The 21598-nt window shown below is 35.0% G+C and overlaps 2 protein-coding genes and 1 long non-coding RNA gene across 3 annotated transcripts; 1 reads left to right on the top strand and 2 right to left on the bottom strand.

Moving 5' to 3' along the window:
• Positions 1 to 1725: 1725 nt before the first annotated feature.
• LOC122600685 lies at positions 1726 to 6082 on the bottom strand. The gene is made up of 3 exons (XR_006324080.1): positions 5830 to 6082; positions 3974 to 4128; positions 1726 to 2026 (listed from the first exon to the last, which is right to left on the bottom strand). It is a non-coding gene; the product is annotated as an uncharacterized LOC122600685 (long non-coding RNA).
• Positions 6083 to 14364: 8282 nt separating this feature from the next.
• LOC122600960 (pentatricopeptide repeat-containing protein At4g21065-like) lies at positions 14365 to 17506 on the top strand. Its single transcript, XM_043773739.1, has 2 exons — positions 14365 to 16244; positions 16656 to 17506. The coding sequence occupies exon 1, from the start codon at positions 14679 to 14681 to the stop codon at positions 16128 to 16130; it is 1452 nt and encodes a 483-aa protein (XP_043629674.1). The 5' UTR covers positions 14365 to 14678; the 3' UTR covers positions 16131 to 16244; positions 16656 to 17506.
• A 431-nt stretch (positions 17507 to 17937) lies between these two features.
• LOC122601771 (UDP-glucosyltransferase 29-like) lies at positions 17938 to 19395 on the bottom strand. The gene has a single exon (XM_043774508.1). The coding sequence runs from the start codon at positions 19393 to 19395 to the stop codon at positions 17938 to 17940; it is 1458 nt and encodes a 485-aa protein (XP_043630443.1).
• Between the last annotated feature and the right edge of the window lie 2203 nt (positions 19396 to 21598).

Below are 21598 nucleotides of genomic sequence, written 5' to 3'. Positions count from 1 at the left end.
TAAACAGAAATCAAGCAAAACCCATATCATAAAATCAACAAATATCAATTCATCTATGTATTACTAAGTGGGTTTTGTTAGTAACCAAAGTTAACCAAGAAAGAATGATGTCAGGAGATGTGGCGGCACAGTTGGTGACCTTCACCGCGGCGCCGCCGCGATGTGGAGGTGGCCGCAGAGGTGGCGTTGGGTGGTATTGGGGGTTTGATGGTTGCCCTTTGTTGCTGACGATGAGGAGGTTATTTTTGTAGCAGTTTGACATCATTTTTCGGCGAGGTGGACGGAGGTCCGGCGCTTTGGGTAGCCGGAATCTGAAAAAGGAAAGAGATTGGGAAAGAAGGGTATCTGATTGTAATCATATATTTCATTTCGGCAGGAGTATCCCAACTCAAGGAAACTGTGCTCCATAATGTCGATTCACCTTTGTAATTACAATAGGCTAACCCAAACGAATTAATTAAAAGAAAAAGTTGTGCTTGAATTGGAATCATAATACTACGAAGGTTATATTTCATGTTTTTGGCATCTCATGACTTTTTAGATATGCCTAATTATAAGATGATAGACATGTAGAAAAATCAGGGGGTAAGATTAGGAAAGAGAATTAGTGGAATCCACTTGTCAAATTTTTAAGCTTTTAGGTTGATTTTTAGGCATATAAGTTAGGTAGATTAATCATGTTCCTTTCTTAATATATATATAAAGAATATATAAATAGACATAGTCACATAGATATAAATAAAAAGATAGGGTTAGGTGGAGTCTTAGTGTACACATGGTTACCAGGTAGGTGTTTATCGGTTTCATGTCATGTCGTAGCTGGTAAAACCCAACATAGTTAATTTAGCCGGTTTTTATACCTAAAAATAAAACTTTTTTTTGTTCGATCCTCAATAAAGTAAAAGGTGACAAGTTGAGATACCTTCTAAGTAAAAAGCCCTTACTTTAACCATCAGCACTTGGGGGAAATGGGAGAAAAATTGCATCCGTAAATGCTAAAAATTTCTCTAGGGAAATGGACCAATACTCACTAGTTTATGAGTGTTTGATAAGATGGAATGGAAAGGATGAAATGGAATGAAAATTTAAGAGCTTGAAGAGGTGAAAGGCATGTTGTCCTGTCAAGAAAACCATTAGAAACTATGCAAAAGTAGGTCATGATAGCAATGAAAGGAAAGAAATGGTTTTAAAAGTCCTTCTCTGATGTTACCAACATTCCTGATACGACAAAACGTGATATGGATAGCTGTTGTAAATTTCCATTCCATGATATCGATTTTGGTTTTGGAAAACTCATATGGGTCAGTTATGGAGGTCTACCATTAAAGAGGGGTATGTTTTTATTGGATGATGCAGAAGGTGATGGAGTGGAAGCATACTTGACCATGGGAGTAAAAGACGTCCCTTATTTTGAACAAGATGAAGACATCAAAGCGTTTTTTGTTTGAATATAGATAGGCCAGCATCGAAACATCAAATCTAGATATGGTCATGATATCACTTATACCAGTGACCAACTAATATAATCCATAATAAGATCTTTAAATCCACTATATATAATTGAATCAAAACACTGCTATCAATTCAGGTCACTTGACGGGTTCATAAGGTTGATCCAGAAAACACAGTTTTCAAATGAAGTGACATAAGTTAAAGTTTTCAGCCAAAGAACATGATTTTCCAAGAAGTTGGAAGCCCAAATCAAACCATATTTGACAAACACTATATGTAAACTATTTCCAGGCCAATACAATGAGCAAATACATCAAAACCAAACCATATCCTAAGGTTTAAGGTTTCAAAACCATCAAAGTCAGAAAAATCAGCAACATAAGCCCATGTGTTGCTTACAATGGCTGGTGTCATTACAATTATCAAGAATGCAAACATCTCTAAGCATATGAAATGTTGAATTCAGATTCAACCACATATTTATGGACAAAAGTTTGGAAACAAGAAAAAAAATAGGTCTTGTGAGGTCTTCTCTTTCATGAAATCTTCATCAAATTCATAAGCAGCCTCCCAACTACCAAATTAAAAAGAAAGAAACACAAGTGCAAATATCATTAATATGTTACCACACATAAACTTGCTAAATTTAGATGATTTAGTTGGGAACATCTGGCTAGTGGAAGCTCATAAGTTTGCTCATCAAATGAGTTGGCAAGCCCGAACCAGCCAGGCAAAGCTCAACGTCCCTAACACAGATTAGGTTTGATTGCTCATTGAGGCAAACCATGGCTCAGGAAGGCATAGTATAACTCATTATTATATAATCTAGGGCTAATTGGTTTTAAAGGTCCTGAACTTGTCACTTTTTCTTATTTAAGGGGCCAACGTAAAATTTCATATAACGTGGGGAACATCGCGACAATTCGTATATAACATAGGACCAAAAACCACTATCCGCTTTTTTATTGTCTAAGTGGCCTGGTTTTGTGTGTGTTTGACCGAGTTGACTGACACATCCACAAGTAAGACCAACAACACCAACTACAAAAGATTACAAGTACTCAAGTTGTATCATTAACAAAACATCCATTTATTCATTTTCATTTCTATCTTTATCAGATTTCACAAAACCCAAATTTTATCATCAAAATTACTAATACTACTACTACTCACATTTCCTATCATTCCGAAACAATAGCAGCCATCAAGATCACGATCACGATCACGATCACAATCATCATCATCATAAGCGTAACAATCCGATCAAATTAAATGGGATAATCTTCAAGTTTCAATAGCTACTTACGAGTCTTTTGAGTTTAGATCCGATCAAAAGTGTGTGTTAGATCCGCCCACCGATTCATCACAGCCACTGTTTTCTGGCCACCCCATCAACACCACCACTACTAGATCTGGTCACCCATCATCGCCTCCATCATGATCTGGTTACCCTTTTAACATCACCACCACCTCCACAAAAATCCGGTCACCCCATCACCACCATCATCAATATTTGATCAAAAGTGTGTGTGTCTGTGACATCTGGGCAACAATTCACCACCACCACCACCAACATTTGTCCACCCCAATACCACCGCCATCACAACAATCCGGTCACCCTATCACCGCCTCATCAAGATCCGGTCACCCTATCATCGTCACCACCACCACAAAAATCTGATTTCTCCATATATATGTGTGTATATACGCGAGAACTGGTTACTTCTAAGAATAGTTGCAGACTTTTTGGGCCATTATTTAACAAAGAAATTTTGTACCATTGCTTCCTTAAATAGTTTTATGCGTATATGTAAATATATACCACACATGATATGATAGTAAATAGTTAGGTATATCTATATGTATATGTAACATGGGAGATATAAGGTGGAAGTAAATAGTTTGGTAGGTGGCAAAGATATCTAACTTGAATAATCAAACATGTTCAAAACCGCTCACACGTGGCGTAAAACAACCTTCTGGTATATTTAATCCCTTTATTAGAAGGTGTATGTCACAATGTTCCCCACATTATATGAAATTTTACGTTGGCACCTAAGAAAAAGTAACAACTTCGGGACATTTAAAACCAATTAGCCCTATAATCTACTAGTCATTAGCTTACACAAGGCTTCTACTTGTCACGTTTTAGCAATGGTAAACTAAGAAATTTACTTTTAAAATATTGTTTTTAAATGTAATAGGGCACTTCTGAACGGATCCACAGCTCAAGCCTATACGATTCCATAAAACCAGGGCTTTAGAGTTCAGTATCTAAGCCAAGTTGTGGTCAGGCTCAAACTATAAACTTCTTGAGACTAAGCATGAATACAATCATACATAACGAGAAGAACACTCGTTCACTGGGGGATACACTTTACAAGAATAGATCATGTAGAGCTAAGAATATATATATATATATATATATATATATATATATTTCAAGCACACTGCTAAGTTCAAGGATTCACATAACAAGTATAAGAAAATAATTGGATACAAAAAAATATATATTGCTTACCATAATAGCATCAATCTCTTCTTGAGTCATCAGTGTTCTTTTGGGTTGAAGAGAAGCTTTCCCCCCTAAAGTTTTTTCAGATGGGCAGACCTAGAAAAAAAATGTGGAAGGTACCTCATTGGTAGCAGGTGTTGCTTGGGTCTGAGTCACAGAACCTGCAAGATGAACCACGTGGATATGAAGCAAAAAATCTACTTAGAATATACTAAAAAAAAGCTATGCAGCACCACAAACTGTTTGATAGTTGTCTGCTGAAGCTAAGAAGTGCTATTCTGCAAAACTTTCTAAGTTTTTAGTGACTAAATCTATCGAAAAAGTAACTAAGGCGATATCGTCCCACAACACCTAGACTGACATAAGCATTTAGTTTATGTAAAGGTTTTGTATGCACAAAATTCAATTTAGTTTACATACATTAAACGATATAATCGAACCTCAAAAGCGAATGGAAGCAGACATAATGTTGTCCATAGTCCCTCATTTAAAAAGAATCCAAACACCATGAATCCTTGTCTTTTTGAGGGTTGTAAAGTTCATTCCTTGATTTAGAAAAGCACACTAGACGCTAGGCAATCTTCAAAAATGCCTCAACCTACTCTAGGGGGTAACCTTAAAAGATGGCTCAAATGCACAGCTCGGTGGCTTTACTGAGGTGCGCTCACATATTTGTACCTCATATTTTCTTCATGATTTTAGTGGGGTTGTATTAGGCTTTTCTAATGATGTTCCCTTAAGCTTTTCATAAGCCTGTTTGCTAAAGATAACCTAACGAAGTTCCTTATCCCCTCCAAATGCAACTTGAATACTTTTGGTATATAAGTGACATATTTTAATTACTTTGTCATGTAAAAGTGATTTATAAGTACTTTCAAGTATTTAAATAACAGGGAAGTGATTAAATGTCGAGGTACTCGTATTTTGGTAGAAAAATAGAGATCTCATGTACACAAGACTTCCACCAAGCCCTTATAAACTAGGAACGCCTAACGCTTTTTAAACCAAAGTCCATCCCATTTTCATCTAGCTTGTATCCCTAAACCAAACGCATAACCACCAACATCAATGCAAATTTTTTATCACTTGTCCAAAAGTTCATTTACACAACATATCTACCATTTTAAATCACCATGAAAATCCCTCCCTTGCAGTGAGTCACTTTTCAGTTGTACACTTTCTATAAACAATGGTTTGACAAATTATCAAAATGTATAAAACAGATCTCTTCTTTTGCATTGTATCGCCCAACATACTATATTCTCCTAACCGTATGACAACTATTTTACAGGAAAAGTAACTATCCATTATTTTCCTAGAATAAAAACAACGTAAAGAGCGCAAGAGAAAGAGATATGCGCTAATTGTGACAGAAATCATCTAATACCGAAGCCTGTTTATCGAAAAACTATTGTAGAAGTAACTAAGCACCCAACGCCGTCTTCCACGGGTTTTGGGTCCCAATAAGTCGACGGTGTATGAGGGAGTTTAAGATGTAGACAGCCTTACCTCTACCACGACGGTGTAGAGAGGCTGCTTCTAGGTTCTATAGTCTACCTTGCTGGTTTTTTATCAAACAACTTTTCATTCTGATATTTAGATAAGCATTTTTATTCATTGCAAATTACTATCTATCTTTACTGTTTCATATGTATGTATAGGTATAGCTAAACTTACAATATAAATTATATATAAATCATGTCAAACGAATATAAATATTACAGATTTTAAATCTAGATACACCAACATAAAATGGATAACCGACAGATTATCTATACCAATTGGTCCCATAGCCAACATGACAAAAGATATATCGCGTAACATGTAAAAATAAAAATTAAAAAAAAATCATAAATACAAACCAGAAGAGGAAGGTTTGGGATGACGCTGAGGAAACTTGATCCGGGGGATATGTTTCAAAGCTTGCGATGCTCCGCCCATGGTTCGATTAATCGACGGCGACGGTGACGGTGGTGGTGGTGATGACGGCGGCGAACGGGAAGAAGGGATAGTCTGCGGTGGCTGACGGGATTTCGAGACGGAAGTGGGCGGCTTTTGTTTATAGAATGATGACAAAAGATTATTGCATTTGTTCCTTATTCCCATTTTGTTTTCTTTTTTTAGAGAAATTATCACAAATCGTCCCTGTGGTTTGCTCGATTCGCATTTTCGTCTCTGTACTTTTTTTTTATCACTAAGTGTCCCTAGGCTTTTTCAATTCATTGCCAAACATCCCTACTACAAACGTTCGTCTCTTTTTAGCCGTTAAGTCCCTCACGTGCTTGTCACGTGAGGGTAAAATTGTCCACCTACATTAAAAACAAACCACAGGGACTATTTGTGATAATGATATAAAATACCCTTCTTCCTCCTCTTTCTTCTCCCTTTTTTCAACCACCACCATCACCATCACCATTCTTTCTTTTCTTCCAAATACAATAACAAATCCACCAATTATATCACATAGATATACATATATTTCTTATAAAGCGATTCATCACTAATGAATAAATGATTAAATGAATACACATACATATTTGGAAACACAAGTTACACTTTACAGTGGTGTAATAATTGATTAAATGAGGCTGAAGCAGGTATATTGTATGCACCATTACGTGAGAACTATAAAAGAAATAAAACACTAAACCTACCTAAGGATAAAAAGTATGATCCATAGTTCGATCAATTACCTAACGTTTCCAATTATATAAACTCAAATACTAATTTATACGAGTATACAACTGACTCGTTTTGTTTTGAAAGAAAAAAACGGACCCATAAACGACCCACAAGTGAAAATTAAACTAACACACCATGCTATATCGAGCCAAAACCCGGCAAGTCAATCCGCCGACGTATGTATCTATCCTGGTTACCGTATTTTTCCGACGAGTAAAACATATTCCCATGTAAAGGAATAAAGGGGTTGTTTAATAAGGTATATGGGAATGGGTTATGAATCGGGTCGGGTATCTTGCACCACCGGAAAAGTCGCCGGAAACTGAGATCCACCACCGCACTTCATCATCTTCACCGTATATATGTACATCTCAGATCCAAAATAAAAGAAGAAGAAAAACAAGATGACGATGATGATTAAAGCTCTAATCAACAGATGAAGAAAAATAAGCAATACAAAAACACAAATCTATGTGTTGAGAAAAAGAACATAAAAACAAAAACGGCGATATTGATGGTGATTAAAGCTTTAGAATAGTAGTATGGTAGTATGGATAGAAATAGATATTTAGATTGAATGGGATAGGGTTATGTGAATTTAAAAAGTAATGTAGGGAAGAAAATAAAAATAATTTATTTATAAAGAATGTATTTAATTTTTATAAAGAATGTAACCTATCAAGAAATAGTCCCTGTGATTTGTTTTTAGTGTAGGTGGACGATTTTACCCTCACGTGGCAAGCACGTGAGGGGCATAACGGCTAAAAAGGGACGGACGTTTGTAGTAGGGACGTCTGGCAATGAATTGGAAAAGCTCAGGGACACTTAGTGATAAAAAAAAGTACAAGGACGAAAATGCGAATCGAGCAAACCACAGGGACGATTTGTGATAATTTCTCCTTTTTTTATTAATATTTAAACAAAGACAAAAAAATATATATAAATTTTACTCAGATAGTTTAGATTTTGTTTTCTATATATATTAGGGTGGTTAAAAAAAAAAAGTTTACATAAGCGGTTTAAGTTTACAAATAAGTAAAATTTGCTCAAACTTTAACCATTGGATTAAATTAAATGATTAAAATTAAAATATAACATTTAAATCTTAACTATCAGATAAAATTTACTTGTTAAAGTTGATATTTAAAAAATATCAGTCCATTACATTCACAACAAGTTTCTTAAGACAAGATGTTTTATTATAAAATAATTATTTACCCCATTTTCAAAATAGTTTTATAAAATTAGTTTTAAAATGATCTAATTCTTTTTGGTAAACTTTTCTGGAAAAATGATTTGTTTTTAATAAACTAGTTTATACATTTTTTTAACAGCGAGTTAGTATCTAATGGTTAGCATTCGAAACACCGCAGTGACATTCAATTGGGTAGTATACGGTGCTCAAACTATGCATGCTTAGGATGAAACCCAGGACTCTTGAAAACTCCCCCTAATAATCGACTTCTACAAATGTCAGATTTGAGATTCGAACCCCGATAGATTTCCCTAGATCAAATACCTTATCAAATTAATTTATAAATTTACCCTAATAAATCTTATCTTGTAAAAATTATTTACCACTATCCAGCTTTACATCAATTACATTTTTACATCATCGTATTTTCACCAACGTCGTCATTATCACCACCATCGTATTGTATTATGTGGTAAGAGTAAAACTGATTCAATAATTGGTTTTCTAGATCTTGTGTAATAAATAGGTAATCTAAAAGTTTCAATTTTTGGTTACATTATTTGCTTATACAGTTAACATAAAAGTAAACAGTCATACTTATGCATTCTTTAAATAAAGATTAAAATATGCGATTTATAAACCTCACGTGTTATGGAAAATACGCATAGTCAATATCGTGGTCTTCCTATCAGGCTATCAATCGACTTTTCCATGCGTAAACCGAAGAAATCTCTACATATATACGTCAATCAGAAAGAATATAAATAAATAAAAATAATTAAATATATATAACTTCAAAAAGTTGGAAAATGGAAATAATAAGTTTGTTTCATCGCTCTTCCATCCCTATCGATCTTTTGTTTCATGTGAATCATTTTGACAAGGTCAAAGTGAATATTCTACTTCAAAGTTTTACGTGGTCCATTGATCTACTTTTTCTGTTAAAAAAGATTAATTTAATTAAAATGTTGTTAGTTATAACATTTAAAATTACGATGAGAATGCATCAAAAGGTCGTTAAATACTTATAAAAACCGTTATTTTGTTATTTTGATAGTTTTAAATGAAATACGGTTTCTTTTGTTGATTTACATAACATCGCTTAAATTTTGCACATACTCATCTAATTAGTGTAACGTTAAAATGAAGACATAAATATTTTTTTAAAAGAAAATGATACATTAGAAATTTATTGCATGTTTTAAAACTTGTACATAATATACCATAACACGCGTACCTTTGAATTTTCTAACTAACAAAATATATATTTCTAACAGCCTTTTGTCGTATACGTTGTGCCGTTTAGCGATATATGCGGGGGTTTTCACTATGAACTACCGTGATTGCATCCTGCCCAGTGGATGTAGAGACCATTTATTGGGTGAACAAGCTCTCATCAAAATCGAACGTTAAAAAAAAAGTAATGTGTGCTTTTTTCTTAAATAATTACCCGACACTATAAAAACTAATAACTTTTTGCACATTTTTTTCTTTTTCATTTTTGATATCTGGTTTATTATGTATGTATTCGAACCTATAAAACTTTAGAAGCCCTTATGTATTGACTTTAAATAAGTATATATTTCATAAGTCAAAGCTTTAATTAGGCGACAAAAGGTTCAATGTAAATACGCTAAAATAACGAAACTGTTTCGATACGAAAATTGAGCTACGAGCCTGAAAGTTACTAGTTATATTATAATAATAAGTTGGAATTAATATTTCATATATATAACAACAATATTGTATGTGGAACCGTTGGGGCTTGAATTTTGGGGAACCGAGGTTTGAGTCTAATGGGTAAGGTTTTCTCCTAATATATTGTCGTGCTTTAAGACAGATTATTGGGGGTTTTCCTTCCTACCAAGTTAAAACAACATAGTCTAAACTATCTATTATAATATTCGATGTGTACCTATCAAAGAAAAAGTGTAGGCTTATATGTTACTCAAATTTTAGCCCCGTAACACACTCAAGATATATAGTGTCCAATTGGCCTTCTTATATATATATGTAGAAGATGTAGATGAAGGATAAGGAAGCCTTTTTATTCTTCACACTTTCATAGCCATTTTTAAACACTCTATCTTGATCTCTCCTTCACAACTAACTACCAAGATGTTTGGCTTCTTGAGCTTAAATTCTCATACACTTCGGTATAGGAAGAATAGTACTAAAGGTTCAAAAAATGTAGATATAGATGTGAAATCCAAAATTGGTGTTGTTAGAGATGCCACAAAACCACTATATTCGGATATGAAGCTCGTGGACGACAAGTATGGAAGCAATAAGAAAAGTATTAGTAGTTCAATGAGGGTTAAAGTGGTGATGACTAAAGAAGAAGCAATTATGTTACTCTCAAAATGTGACAATGGTGGAACTCTTAGTTTCCAGGACGTCGCGATGAAGCTCAAGCAAATCCCTGCTAGCCGTGTTTCTCTAGTTCGTCCCAGCAATCCTCGTAAAGAAGTGGTGCTTGAGAGCATACCCGAGGAGCACTAGAACAATTATAATACATATAGTCTTTCACTACTAAGATACCTTTAACAACTTTTTTATGTTATGATGATCATCGGCAATTATAATACTTAGACTTAGTGTGACTAAGAACTTTTACATTTTTCTCTTTTATGTTATGATGATCATCGGCAATTAGCAAGTTGTAATGTATTAACCAACATTTGTTTTTCCTTGTAATCTTCTTAAAGTCTTTGAAAAGGTCAGCCAATATGTTAAACGTTAAACCAAATTACGGTTCCAACTTTTATGTAATTGTCCCCATCTATATATTTGACTAATAAAATGACATTAGTAATAAAATAAACTAAAATCTTTGACGGGATTAAGGTATGACTGTTTACATCCGATTACTTCTCTGATACCTCTCATGTGATTGAATTGAGTATTGTTTTTGTTAATATCACGTCTGGAAAATGGTTATCAAGTAAATGAAACTACATACCGAGTACTTATTACAGTAATTATTAAAGAAAGAATCAACTCGTTGCTACAACATAAAATGCTTAAAACCATAAATCACAACCTAAGAACAAAGTATACAGAGAAATTATCACAAATCGTCCCTGTGGTTTGCTCGATTCACATTTCCATCCCTGAATTTTTTTTTATCACTAAGTGTCCCTGTACTTTTCATTGCTAACCGTCCCTAACACTAACAGCCGTTAGTTTTGCTCCGTTAAACCCCTCATGTGCAATGCACATGAGGGTATAATCGTCAAGTTCGTAACCACAGGGACCATTTGTAATGATAACATTGGATAAAAAAAATCTTTGAATTCCTTCTCCGACACAACTCCGACCACCACTCCTGACCGGCCGGCCACCACCTGCCACAGCCGGAAAAGTTCGCCGAAAACCGAGAACCACCACCACACTATGGTTACCAAAACATTGACAAAAGTCGACCATTTCAGTCCCGAAAACGTTGACAAAACAGTGATGGTTCACGGTGGTGATAAAAGGTGGTGAAAAGTGGTGGTCTATGGCGGTTTCGAACCGAAACCCAAGAGAAAAATATAATAATCGAGCATGGTCAGATCTATAACGACCTGTGTTGAATCTTGAACGTCTCTTATTCTTTCTAGACCGTCGTGAGGTGGACGTAGTCCAGTCGTGAGTGGCTGCGAGAGAAAGAAATAGAATAAACAAGAAAAGATTATGGTTTTTAGTGAGAGGGACGAAATGGGTTTTTAGAGAGACGGGAGAAATGGGTTTGTTGGGGATGATGGCCGGAATTTTTTATGGTGAAAAAGAGCGGTGGCAGGAGGCTGTGAGGGTGGCCGGAAGTTTGGCTGGTGGTTGGAGTGAGAGAGGGGGGAAGATGATGAGTTTTTGTCTTTTATTACAAATAGTGCCTCAAAGATATTTTATCACAAATAGTCCCTGTGGTTACGAACTTGACGATTATACCCTCATGTGCATTGCACATGAGGGGTTTAACGGAGCAAAACTAACAACTGTTAGTGTTAGGGACGGTTAGCAATAAAAATGAAAAGTACAGGGACATTTAGTGATAAAAAAAAGTTCAGGGACGAAAATGCGAATCGAGCAAACCACAGGGACGATTTATGATAATTTCTCAAATATACATGAAGTGCTACAAGTCTACAACATCTTTATATATGGTATCTAGTGAAGGCTAATTACTGCTAAAACTGAAAGAAAAAGGGATATATGTAAAGGGAGACGAGAATATAAGGCTGTTAGGTACCTAAGCTTAGGTGTGGAACACTCATATATTGTTTTTTTAATCCATAAAATTCATGAGGCCCAAACATTTATTCATTAATCAAAAAATATTAAAAAATTTGTCTGTGAGTGATTCCACACCTAAGCTTAGATGCTAGATAACCTTATATTCACTTTTCCAATATGTAAAACACACACTAAGATAGAGAAAATTTGTTCTTAGGCTTTGGTCATAAGCCTATAATAGTAAAAGAATGTGATATTTCAATTGGTTTGCTATATATATGGTGAGTGTAGTAATTTAGAAAACAGCAAGGAATTTGCAAAAACTGCTTACATAATAAAGGATTTCATATGTAAGTTACTTACATATCAATATTTTGATATGGTTTTAAATAAAATAAAATAAATATTAAAGTAAACAAGTAAAACAATATGTTTGTTTTTATTAAAAATCATCATATATTATGAAAATAATCAGGTATCAATTGATTCATGAATTTTCATGCATCTATTTAACCATGATTTAAGAGTCAAGATTATATCTTATTTGTTTACTTTAATACTTGTTTTCTTAACTCCTTGTTGTATAATAAGTAAATGACATAACCTTTATATCTAATGACTTAATAAATTAATATGTAAAGATTTTCATATCAAAGCTTAGGAGCAAGGGTGTAGTGTCATAAAATTGAAAAATTGGCAAGATTGGCAAGGTATCGGCGAATCACAAATCGACACGTGTCGTTGCCAAAAACTAGCCAAAAGTTGCCAAAAATGGTGGTGTAGTGTAACAAAACTAGCCAATTTGCCAATTTCAAAACTAACAAATAAATATAACCGGAATTTATATACGTAGTTGCCGGAAAACTTAAAAAAATGACCGTTTTTTGTAAAAAATAAAACTTGGGCTCAGAATTTGGGGGTCGGGAATTTCGAAAGTCGGAGACGCCATGGCTGCTAACCCGAAGGGTTTACTCCGCCAAGATACGCCCCGGATCACCCGAGTCCCATTTTTACGAACATTTGTATCATCATCGCCCATTTTTTCCGGCAACCTAAAAAACTGTTCAACGATATCATCATCGGCTACGAATTACTTTTTCCGGCTACCTATTGCTTTAATGGAACAAAATCCGGCAACGCCGCCAAGGAAAAAATCCGGCAACGCTACTGGTAACACTAACAAGGAAAAATCTGGCAATGTAATAAATAAATATACATAAATATACGTATATAAAACAGGAAGTCTAACCGGAAACCAAAAAGGGCTCGCCGGAAAACATCCCGAGTAGTAGAGCAGCAGCAGCAGCAAAGGCTCACCGAAAAACCCAAGAAAGGGTTCGCCGGAGAACCGATGCAACATGCAGCACAGGAAGAAGCAACAGGAAACAAATCGGAAAACTGGAAACCCCAAAAAGGGATCGCCGAAAAACCGAAGGAAAAAGTAGCAAACATAGCCAACTACACCCTTGCAACAAAGCTAAACAAAGTTTTGGTCGTAAAAGTGAACGTTTCTGGCCCGCGCGACAGGAAACCCCAAAAAGGGGTTTCGGATCTCACCGGAAGGGTGATATATCACGTTAGGAGCATCGGCAAGTTTTATCGGCACGTATTCCGACAATAGAAGCCAAGAAAAACGTAGATCGAGCCTCAAAATCGAAAACCACAAATTTTTTTTAAGGTTTCCAGCGAAGGCACAAGAACAAAAAAAAAGGTCACAAGAACAAACGCTCCCAACGTTCACTACCATCGGCCAAAACTAGCCGATATATATAGCCAACACTTGCCGATTTTGCTTGCCGAAACAAGCCGATAGACGTGCTATAGAGTAGCCGAGTTGCCGATGTTTTTTGACAATAAAACTTGCCGACTACACCCTTGCTCCTTAGGTATGAAACAATATGATATTCATTTCCGCATTATATATTTTACTAGACGAATACCTACGCATGAGATGATGGTAGCAATAGCATAATGACGTAGTGTAAGCTATTAATGTAAAAAGATAGTATGGTTGTTTTAGGAATTAAGTGGTAAATATTATAATTTAAATTCATTAAGGGTATATTGAGTATTTTAATATACTCAAAGAATAATGTGTTAGTTATAATAATAATGAGGATATTTTTGATATTTTAAAAATAAAAAGTTTGAAATAAAAAGATAATTTTGTTTTATGAAGAAAAATTTCGAATTTATTAGCTCCAGATACAAACTCTCAATTTGTATGGAACAAAAAAATAAAAAAAATTCGGGTCAAATACAATATGTATAGGTGAGAGTTGAGAGTGATCGATGATGTACTCAGAGCAGCAGCAGCAAGGCCGGTCCATAATTAAACAATGCATAGCTTTACTACACTCATGTGCCACGTCGACTCCCAAACTCAAACAAATCCATGCTTTTTCCATCAAAAACGGAGTCCCTGTCACCAATCCAGATTTAGCCAAACACCTTTTATTCACTCTACTCTCTTTACCATCATCATCTGCGCCAATATTATCATATGCCCACAAAATCTTTACCCAAATTCATAACCCATATGTATTCACCTGGAACACAATCATCCGAGGTTTTGCAGACAGCCAAAACCCGAAACCCGGAATTGATCTATATCGTAAAATGCGGGTATTTGGAGTCCAGCCCGATACTCATACTTACCCATTTGTGTTAAAAGCTATTGCTAAGATGATTGATGTTAGAGAAGGGGAGATAGTGCATGAGGTGGTGGTGAAGAATGGTTTTGGTGAGTTGGTTTTTGTGAAAAATGGGTTGGTGCATATGTATGCTGTGTGTGGACAGGTTGAGAATGCGTACAAGGTGTTTGATGAAATGTCTGTGAGAAATTTGGTGACTTGGAATTCGGTTATTAATGGGTTTGTTTTGAATGGGAGGCCGAATGAGACGTTGATGCTTTTTAAGGAAATGGTTGAGGATGGGGTGGAACCGGATGGTTTTACTTTGGTTAGTTTGTTGACGGCGTGTGCAGAGCTTGGTGCGTTGGCGTTGGGTAAGAGGGTTCATGGGTACATGTTTAAAGTTGGATTTGTTGAGAATTTGCATGCTGTTAATGCGCTTTTGGATCTTTATGCGAAAACTGGGAACATTGTGGATGCGAAAAAGGTTTTTTATGAAATGAAGGAGAATAGTGTTGTGTCGTGGACTGCGCTTATTGTTGGTTTGGCTGTGAATGGATATGGTCTCGAGGCGATTAATCTTTTCAAGGAGTTGGAAAGGAGAGGGTTGACACCGAGTGAGATTACCTTTGTAGGGGTGTTATATGCTTGTAGTCATTGTGGGATGGTCGATGAAGGATTTGCGTATTTTAAAAGAATGAAAGAGGAGTTTCAGATCGAGCCTAGAATAGAACATTATGGATGTATGGTTGATTTGTTGGGGAGAGCGGGTCGTGTACAACAAGCTTATGATTACATTATTGACATGCCGTTGCAGCCGAATGCAGTTATCTGGAGGACCTTACTTGGAGCATGCACAATACATAAGCATACAGATTTAGCAGAGGTAGCTCGAGCACAGCTGATACAGTTAGAACCTAAACACAGTGGAGATTATGTTTTGTTATCAAACCTCTATGCTTCTGAAAGACGTTGGACTGATGTGTCAAAAGTGAGACAAACAATGTTACAAGAAGGGATACAAAAGTCTCCTGGTCATAGCTTCGTTGAGTTAGGAAATCGGGTCTACCAATTCACCATGGGTGACACATCTCATCCACAAAGTGAAGATATCTATTTGAAATTGAGAGAGATCACAAAGTTATTGAAGCTAGAAGGTTATATGCCTCATGTTTCAAATGTGCTTGCGGACATAGAAGAAGAGGAGAAGGAGAGTGCTTTATCGTTCCACAGTGAGAAAATAGCAATTGCATTTATGCTTATAAACACACCGAATGGAGCTTCTATAACGGTTATGAAGAACTTGAGGGTATGTGCTGATTGTCACCTTGCAATAAAACTCATTTCAAAGGTTTATAAGCGAGAGATTGTGGTGAGGGATAGAAGCCGATTTCACCATTTTAAGGATGGGTCTTGTACTTGCAAAGATTATTGGTAAAGTAGAGAGTAGCAAGTTTATAATAACCAAAGTTCACCTGGGGGGTCATGTGAATGGAAATTTTGGATGGACATATGTGAAGATGATATAAGGCATCCAAATAAGAAAAAGAAGGTAGAATTTGTTCTAGTTTGTTAAGTTTTTGACAAATAGAATAATAGTTCTAGATCAAAATTCAGCGTAGTCAGTGTCTTACAAGCTACTAAATACACAGAGACTCGGAAAGTAAAATTCATAATGTAAGCTCTTAAGTTTCATTATAGAGAGTTATATGAATATGGTCCCTGGACTGTCTTCACCTCTGGTTTAAGTTATTTTCCCTGCTACTGTAATCCTCATACAGAAGTGGTGAGCACACCCGAAGAGCACTAGAATACCATAAAGAACCTTTTTACTGCATAAATACTTATTAATATATGCTTACAAATTACAAGCCAATATTCAAATATTCTGCATATTTGAAGCTTCATTGATCATATATCTTTCTATTATCACTTATCGAAAACAACAACTCTGACTTTCTAGATTTGGTGTACATACAAAGAGGACATGCTAGATTTTAGACAAACCATGGTCAGTACTCGGTACCAATCTATATACAAAGAGGACCTTGTTATGTGCTGAAGCTGTATCAAGTGTTGTAAAAACCCCAGAAGATTCAACAACATAGTCAGCTTTGAAGTCACTCCAAGGAATTGTTGCAGGGTCTCTGAGCAGGTGATGTTCAGGAAGTTAGTAATTATAAGTACATAAATTAAAGGTAACCGCTCGCTTGCTTCAGTAGCATCAAGCACATAGTTATTGCTGTCCGCTCCCATTAGGCATTTCTCTAACATCATAGAATTGATGTAGTTAACCAAGATACACAATAAAGCATAAGCATAAGCCACGGAAAAGTATATACGTATATTATTACCTTTACCTGTAAAGAGTATATAAAAGAAGACATAAGCATAACATTGATGTACTACTGCACGTCTGCACGATCATATAAAAAAATAATTCTAAGTTAATGGACCAGTTTATGGCTGGTTTCTTTCAATTCGGTTTGCAATAGAAGTACTAAGATTTTGTAACTTTAGATGTGCTGTTTAATAGAATCTCTAGACATTATATGTAATTGCTTTCATTTTGTTAGCCCATTTGATGTTTTAAAAGATGACATAAGATATATGCACTCAGGCACTCACTCCTCAGCTAGTTACTCAGTTTCACCTGTCTCACTGGGTCCCATTTGATTCATGGGTCAGTTACTCAGTTTCACTTGTCTCACTGGGCCGGCTGCACTAGTTACTTACCAATAGTGCCAAGTTAATGGACAAGACCATGGCTGGTCTCTTTCAATTGGGTTTGCAATAGAAGCTTATTAGTAGAAATTAAACAATATATGTAATTATGATTTTAATAAAGTTACATGTGATGTTATTATATATAGAAGAAAAAGAGATATATGCACTATGCTATATATATTTTAAATCGTCTTTTATTTAGTAATATTTGTAGGCTACACAAAGAGGGTAGCCATTCCTCTTTGACATCTCCCCTCACCAGCACCTAAAACATAGATAAATACATAAACCAAAAGTTGGGTTTGTTTCATTGAGAAAAAAACAGTTAAAAAAAAAAACCTATTCTCAGAAACAAACCCTGTTGACGAACTAGTAATACTCTGAAGGGGTAAATCTAAAGAGATTCTAAGTTAATACACTTGGTAAGAAACTCCATTAGACTATTTTGTATACCACTCTTCGGTATCTAGCTAAACACACTTGTAAACACAAAAACAAGAGGGGAGATTTTCGCCATACTAAACTTCTCCCTTCAAAGCACAATGCGCCCCAATCGGGAATGCATCACTCTTAGTCTTCCGCAAGCCACTTCCGCTACCAACACGAAGGTTATTGCCACTGCCACTTTTGCATAAATGCAATAGCTCATCCGCAGCTACATCCATCTCCTTGTCACCTTTCAGCTTCAAATCAGCACCAAGTTTCTTAGCTTTTTCCCTCACAGCCTCCCCTAACTTACTCACAACCACATGCTTCACTACCTCAGCCACTGTCTCCCGCTTGAGATGCCCATTCTCTTCCCTAACAACCTCTACCCCAACCCCAACCTCAACCGCCAACCGAGCATTGATTGGTTGGTCAAGCTGCATTGGCATGGCTATTATTGGAACACCAAATTTCATAGCTTCCAAGACTGAACTCCAACCACAATGACTCACAAATCCACCAATGTTTTTGTGTCCTAATATTTTTGCTTGTGGTGCCCACCCATCAACAATTAAGCCCCTATTTTCGACCCTTTCAGCAAAACCCAATGGCAAAGCTTCTGAAGCCTTTGTTTTGCTATCCTCCCCTTTTGGAAACCTAAGAACCCATATGAAATTCACATTGCTCATTTCCAACCCATATGCTATTTCTTTCATATCAACACTAGAAAGAAAATACTCACTCCCAAAAGAAACAAAAACGGTCAATCCAATGGCTTTAGAATCAAGCCACTGGATCACCGCATTCTGTTTCATGTCTACATCAGTAGGGTCCGCAACAAGTGGACCAACAGGCACAATCTTTTTATTAGTAAGGAACGAAAGGTAATCAGCATACTTACCTTCAATTTCCTCGAAAGTTTTAACAAGAACAATACTTGAAGACTTACCAACACATTCCATGACACGATCTTTTTCCTTGGGGTGAACAGTTGGCCTCTTAGACTCGTGTCCATCCTCATAAGTACGATAGAAAATCGTCGAAGAGAATGGAAACACAACGCCTTTTTTAGTGGTGTTCAAGTATTGATGATACATTGAGGCAGCAGCACTTGTGGTGATGAAAACCACCGACGGAATCCCAAGGGCAGACGCCGCCACAGGAGCCCACGGTTGAATGATATCATAAATGAGCAAATCGGGTTTCAAGTCTATCAAGATTCTCGAAAACTGAGGAATTGCCAAGTCAAAAGCTTGTTTAAGAGTAGGCATAAGGTGAAGAGGGAGGCCGTTGGTGGTGTGAAGATGTGGTGGAAGATCGGGTAAAGTAGGAAGGCTAAGTTCTATGAGTCGAACAGAGGCATTTGTTAAGGTTTTTTTGACCGAATCAAGGTTGGCAGAAGTCGAGCAAAGGTAAGTGTTGAAAAGGTTTGTGTTACTTAAACTTTTGGACAGTTCAAGAAAAGGAGAAACGTGACCATGGCCTAACCATGGAAACATCAAAACAGTTTGCTTTCGAGTACCATTGCTCTGCTTGTTAATCTTCATCATCTCCGAAATCGAAAAATGTTTTTGGGAATTAAGTGATTATTTTTCAAGGCCAGTAAAAGTATGCAGAGGAGGCAGAAAGTGAGGATGGTTGAATGGGAGGTCGTTTTAGATTATATAGAGATGTCGATATGGTGCTAATATGGAATATTGCATGAATTTTGGAAAAAATTGTATGCAATCTTGTATGTTACATTGCATGATTCACTTTAGGATTTTTATTTTGTGTATTGATATACTTTTCTGTTATAGTTTCTAAAGTTGTATATGATCATTTTCAGTTTTTTATTCCATTTTAATTGTGCACATTGAATTTTATCCATATGTTTTTCACAAGATCATAAAAGGATCCTAAGTTCGAGTCAAGATTTTGATATGTTTATTAAGTTACACAATATACTTCTAAATAATTTCCATTTCCGGCTAAATTTTTAAGAATGGAAATTGAATACAATATATTTTTAAAATCTTGTTAGAGAAGTTTAATCCATTATCCAAAGCATAATGCGTTGCTATCTTTTTATATGTATGATTTATTTATTTATATATTATATCTTACATATTTACAAAATCACACCCAAAACTTATTGGGAAGTCAATATATATGTAAATAAAGTCGCCCCATAGTTTCGCTAGATATTATATTCGATCAGTTATTTAATAAAGTGTTTATTAAGATCCTGTTACCATGCATATATATGAGCTTTCGTTTATTTTCAATATTTAACCAAAAACCAAAACAAAACAAAAAAAAAAGAAAGAAGAAAAAAACTAGTAACTACCAGCGCAATACAGTGGCTCTAAATATGTTGTGGATCGAAAAATGTGTTATCAATGTGTTGTGGAAAAATTACGTGTTATATATTTCACTCATATTCTTAACTTATGTTATTGTGTTTTGAGATTTTTAGTTAAACAATCTCTTATATAAATAAAATTATATAAATAAAAGAGAATTGTTTCTAGAAGATTTTTGTAGAAAATTTTCTATGTGGCAAACTCACAATCTTTCCTACAAATAATTGTAAAATTATGACATCATATTTAAAATTATAATTTTAGCAACATTTTAGTTTTTTAAAAATTAATCCATCTTAACACTATCTTAATTACTTTATTAATTTTTCATATAATTTTATAATTTACATTTAAGTCTTGATGAAACTTTAAAAAATATAGACATTTTTTTATTTATTTTCGAGCAAAAAGAATATTTTGAAGTAAAATATATATAGCTATATGCATTTTGTTTATCAATATATAAAAAAAAATTGTAGTAAAAAATCACATAGATATTTAAGAATAGACTCAATCCATTTCGTCGCAACTCACTGATGATCTTACGTTTTTAAAAAACTTTCATTAATATGTCCGGGTTGAACCTGGGCTAATTAGCTAGTCATTAGTGAGTACAAAATTCTAATTTTAAAATAGGTGTTGAGAAATCTTTAAGATATTGGTTTGATTCTTTCACATAAAATTTTGGAAAATGAATATAAAGAAATTATATGCGACTATTTATTTCATATCAAATCAATAAAAATAAAATTCTTTGCAGCATATAAATGCCTAACACATAACATTGAGATTTTTAAACCAAATTGAATTTCCCATAAAAAATAACAAAAAGAATTTATATTAACATATCCATATTTAGCAATTTTTAATCTCGTAAGAAATAACTTTTTGAATCATCGGTCAAACTTTTCATCTATGCTTCTAGCCAAATTATAATTGACAAATTTCCATACAAAATCGATCCAATTAACCACCGACCAATGTAAAAGCTTTTTCCTTTTCAATCCAAAAATTAATACACATTGAGTTCCTTGCCTCTCCACCCAAGGGTACAGATTGTAGACAACGATGGATTTTAGAACAAAATAGGCCCTTTTTTTTAGCTAAACAAACGATATTCTTTTGAAATGTGTGCCTGCCCAAAATATAGTAAGGTATTCATAACGGAAAAAAAAACAAAAAAAAAGGATTTATAAAGATACTTCAAAAGAAAATAATATCAATAAATATCTAAAAGTTATTCGGCATCCTCGTATTTTGTATATTCAAAATGATGATTTGATTTGATTTCCCATAATGGCATAATCTCATTACATTCATGTTTCTATATTATCTATAGTTTATTTATAGTTAGTGTCTTTGTGGCTTTGTGGTTTCACTTTGGTTTTAGACTTTCAGTAGATCTCAG

Source organism: Erigeron canadensis, chromosome 5 (assembly GCF_010389155.1).
Source record: "Erigeron canadensis isolate Cc75 chromosome 5, C_canadensis_v1, whole genome shotgun sequence".
NCBI classification, from domain to species: domain Eukaryota; kingdom Viridiplantae; phylum Streptophyta; class Magnoliopsida; order Asterales; family Asteraceae; genus Erigeron; species Erigeron canadensis.
This window is presented reverse-complemented; position numbering and strand designations above follow the sequence as displayed.

Coding starts and splice junctions, on each gene's coding strand:
- LOC122601771 (XM_043774508.1), bottom strand. CDS start 19,395: ATGATGAAGATTAACAAGCAGAGCAATGGTACTCGAAAGCAAACTGTT.
- LOC122600960 (XM_043773739.1), top strand. CDS start 14,679: ATGCGGGTATTTGGAGTCCAGCCCGATACTCATACTTACCCATTTGTG.